Source organism: Coffea eugenioides, unplaced genomic scaffold, assembly GCF_003713205.1.
Source record: "Coffea eugenioides isolate CCC68of unplaced genomic scaffold, Ceug_1.0 ScVebR1_2823;HRSCAF=3924, whole genome shotgun sequence".
Lineage (NCBI taxonomy): Eukaryota > Viridiplantae > Streptophyta > Magnoliopsida > Gentianales > Rubiaceae > Coffea > Coffea eugenioides.
In genome coordinates this window covers 71,316-76,044 of record NW_020863345.1, presented here as the reverse complement: position 1 = coordinate 76,044, position 4,729 = coordinate 71,316, and the positions used below count along the sequence as shown (strand labels likewise).

The following is a 4,729-nucleotide window of genomic DNA, read 5'->3' as shown; positions in this document are numbered from 1 at the left end:
TTCTAACAAAGGGGATTTTAAGGATAGATTTCCAAACAAGATTTTCAACTTTTCTAAACGAGGATTCCAACCACTCGCTTCTTCTAACATATCCCATTCTCTCACCATTAGACCCGCTACTTGAGCCCTTCTACTTAGTGCATCTGCAACCACATTTGCTTTCCCAGGGTGATAATTGATTGAACAATCATAATCCTCAAGAAATTCTACCCAACGCCTCTGTCGCAAGTTCAACTCCTTTTGTGAAAACAAGTACTTAAGGCTCTTATGGTCGGTGAATACCTCAAATGTCACCCCATACAAGTAATGTCTCCACTTCTTCAAAGCAAAAATAACAGCGGCTAACTCTAGGTCATGGGTCGGGTAATTCATCTCATGGGGTTTCAATTTCCTAGAAGCATAGGCCACAACTTTTCCCTTTTGCATTAAAACACAGCCTAACCCTTCTTTAGAAGCATCGGAATATACTACATACCCATCAACTCCCTCAGGTAGGGCTAACACTGGAGCCGTAGTCAATCGCCTCTTCAATTCTTGAAAGCTTGCTTCACATTTAGGGCTCCAAATGAACTTATGGTTTTTCTTAGTTAACTCCGTCATTGGCCCAGCAATTTTTGAGAAATCTTTTATAAAACGACGGTAATAACCTGCCAATCCCAAGAAACTTCTAATTTCAGTTGGATTCTCTGGTTGTTTCCACAAAGTAACTGCCTCCACTTTAGTTGGATCCACTGCAATTCCATTCTTAGAAATTCTATGACCCAGAAAAGAAATTTCTTCCAGCCAAAATTCACACTTACTGAACTTAGCGTAAAGCTTGTGTTCCCTCAACACTTGTAAAACTATCTCCAAGTGCTTGGCGTGATCCTCTCGGGTCTTAGAATATACTAGAATATCATCTATGAATACCACCACAAATTGGTCCAGATATTTCTTAAAGATTCTCTGCATTAGATCCATGAAAGCAGCTGGGGCATTGGTTAACCCAAAAGGCATTACCGCAAACTCAAAGTGCCCATATCGAGAATTAAAAGCGGTCTTAGGTATATCTTCCTTTTTAATCCTCAATTGATAGTACCCTTGTCTCAAATCTAACTTAGAGTACACCACCGATCCTTGCAATTGGTCAAATAATCCATCAATCAAGGGCAAAGGGTACTTATTCTTAATAGTCACCTCATTCAAACCTCGATAGTCAATGCACAATCTCAAACTCCCGTCCTTTTTCTTTACAAACAAAACTGGAGCTCCCCACGGTGAGTCACTTTCCTTAATAAAACCTCTTTCTAGTAGGTCCTGCAACTGGATCTCTAGTTCTTTCAACTCCGCAGGAGCCATTCTATAAGGAGTTTTTGAAATTGGGGCTACTCCTGGAACCAAATCAATCTTAAACTCTATCTCCCTTTCAGGTGGCAGAGATGTTAATTCTTCCGGGAAGACGTCGGGAAAATCTTGCACGATTGGTACATCTTCTAATTTCACTTGATCACTAGGGGCGTTAATTAAGAAAGCTAAGAAACCCTGGGCTCCCTTGTGAAGCATTTTCCTAGCTCGAATCCCTGAAATCAAAGCAGACGAAGCTAATCTACCCCTTACATCTAGCTTGAGAGTTGCCTCACCTGGGATGCAAAATTCCACCACTTTAGCTCTACAATCTAGCTTAGCATGGTGGTAAGACAAAAAGTCCATTCCTATAATCACATCATACCCCTTAAGGTCCAAACTCACCAAGTCAACTAGCATTTTTCGCTCCCCAACCCAAAATTCACACTCCTTATACACTAAACTAGTGAGCATGCTCTTATTACCCGTAGGAGTCCTAACTTCCAAATCATAGGGTAATCGTACAGGTTTTACATCAATTCCACACATAAAAGCAGGATTAACAAACGAATGAGTCGCACCGGGATCAATTAAAACCTTGGCTAATCGATGAAAGATTGGAAGTGTACCTTCGACTACCTCCGAAGGGTCAGGTGCAGGTTGACTATCTAGGGCATAAACCCTGGCCGGGACCTTTGGCCGACTCCCTCCAGAAGCAGTTTGCCTAGAACTTGTGGCACCTCCTTGGCTTCCCCCATTCTCGGAAATCCTAGGACAATTAGCAATTTGGTGCTCAGCACTTCCACACTTGAGGCACTTGCCATCCTTTCTCCAGCACTCATTTGCAGTATGATTGGCTTTTCCACAATAACCACAGGTTATCTGAGGGGTTGACACTTGTACACCTTGTGGAGCACTCCTAGGAGGTCCCATTCCACTTTGACCTCCTCTCACTCCAGATCCTCTCGCCCCAGGGCCTCTAGCTCCAGCACCCCTTGCTAAAGCACCTCTCGATGCACTAGGGATATTCACTACTCCAGTTCCTCTACCCATCTTAGGCGGTGGGGCACTTGTAGAAATTGGGTCCCTGCTACCACTAGGGGCATTCCTTTTCCTAGCAAAGAATGACCTAGATTGGGCTCTAGCCGTCTCAAACCTCTGAGCTTTCTCTACGGCATCACTATACGTGCTAATTTGAGCAGTGGCTAGCCCTTCTTGAATCTCCACATTGAGCCCTTGCACAAATCTCCTAATGCGTCTCTGCTCAGTGGCTATCAGGTCAGGGGCATATCGGGCTAATTTAGTAAAGTTGGTTTCATACTCTGCTACACTCATGGCCCCTTGTTTGCACTTAATAAAGTCATCCTCCCTTTTCTCTTGGACTAGAGGTGGAAGAAATTTGGCATTAAACTCACGGGTGAAGGTTGCCCAAGTACTAGGGGTACGGTCTCTATCCCACTTATCCTTAATTAGATTCCACCAAGACCGTGCAGCTCCTTCAAATTGAAATGACGCAAAAGTCACTTTCCGCGTCTCAGTGTAATCCAATGTGGCAAAAATATCAGATATTCTCTCCCACCATCCCTCAGCTATTTCAGGCTCTGGCCCACCTTGAAACTTAGGCGGCCCAAACTTTAGGAACCTCTCCAAGGCCCTATCTTCAGTATCTACCTGCCCACCAGGTTGTTGATGCACTGGTCCAGGACCTTGACGGTCCGTCAAACGCTCTAGCACTTCGGTTATCCTATTGATAGCGGTGGCCATTTGATCTCCGCCCCCGCCCTCGGGTCCCCGATTTTGGTTCACTTCCGACGCTCTATCGCCCCCTTGATCACGAAGGGGTTCAACTCGTCTCCCTCGACCTCGACCTCGACCTCGACTTCGACTTCGGCCTCTACCACGATGATCCATACCTAGTTATGCCTAATGCAAGAAAGAAAGGTAAGTATGCAGAAATTTATGTGAAATTAAAGAACAACGCAGAAAAATTATGTAATATGAAAATCAACTTGAGAACGATAAAAATAACCACAACTAACACATATATTAACATTCGAAATTCCTACAATTAGCACTTCGTTGGGATTTTACAAAATATAGCACAAAGGTGCTACCAGGTGCAACCAGTCATTCATAATCAAAAGAAGTGCAACACCACAAAAGCAGGCCATACAGTTACAAAAATACAATGGTCCAAGAGTTAGCACCATCCCAACCAATGTTTACAAATTACAAGTCAAAAGAGAGTCTAACTAAGCCTAGTCCTCAGCGGGACCATCAGATGGATTCCCCTCATCAGGATCCTCTTCTGGATCCTGCTCCGGGTCCTCCTCTGGATCCTCCTCAGCACTAGGAGCTACCTCTGAGGCCTCGTCCATCACCTCATCCACCAGCATGGTAGCATCCGCTAGTATCCCAAAAGCTCGCTCACGAACCATGTCTCTCATCCTAGCCATGCTATCCCTTGCTCTCTGCAGCTCCTCACGGTCTGCCTCAGCCTTTGCTCTCTCCTCTATCACCCGTCCAGTCAGCTCTGTTACCCTATTCTGCAGATGAGTCACCATGGCACCTAACTCATCCACGTCCTGAATCAGGGCCAGGTTGGAATTCACCAACTGGCGACGCTCATCGTCTATAGCCAGAACCAAGGTGTTGGGGTAAGAGAAGGTCAACCTACAGTCACACCTAGGAACCCTGGTGTCGGGCGAGTACTGACCACGAGCTCCACCACCCTGAACTTGGTAAAATATAGGCCTAAGAGGCGGCGCGTGACCATTCGCGTGCCCGTTACCATTAGCAGCATGTCCATTCCCGTTAGGGTTGTCCATACCTACAAAACAGCCAAAACTTTCAAAGTTAAACCTTAGCACCATTAATTTGATCAATTATCACTTAAAATATATCTAAATATCTCATTCCTATTTCTAGGAATAAAATACCTAACAATTCTCCCAAATACGTTTTAACCTAATGCTCTGATACCACCTGTGACGGCCCCACTTCCCCCTAAGGCGAACCAAAGGGTTGGCGGGTCGCCTGCCTAGCTCTCGCCAGGACTCACTCACTCTAGCAACTAATATCACCAAACATAAATTGAAAATAAACCTTACTCTCGAGCATGCTAAGTACTTAAATAAATCATACAATTCAACTTATACAGCCCGAAAATACAATTCCAAGTACCAACGAAAACATCGAGTTTAAAATACTTAATATACAATTTAAAATTCCTAACTCAGGGCACAGAAGCACCACAGGATTCACATTTTCCCAAAGGCACAAGAAAATCATCCAAAAGATATTAAAGTATCTCCCAAAGTACGATTACAAAAGTGGGCATTCAAAATATAACATTTCTTTTCTAGTTCTCCAAGACTTCATGCATTACAGAACCTGTCAAGGAAAA

At 44.2% G+C, this 4,729-nt stretch overlaps 1 protein-coding gene across 1 annotated transcript; it reads right to left on the bottom strand.

The window, feature by feature from the left end:
- Positions 1–301: 301 nt before the first annotated feature.
- Positions 302–3,234, bottom strand: LOC113757191 (the record flags this gene model as incomplete). The annotated part of the gene is made up of 1 exon (XM_027300594.1): positions 302–3,234. A coding segment is annotated over exon 1 (2,933 nt), but the record flags the coding sequence as incomplete, so codon positions are not given.
- Between the last annotated feature and the right edge of the window lie 1,495 nt (positions 3,235–4,729).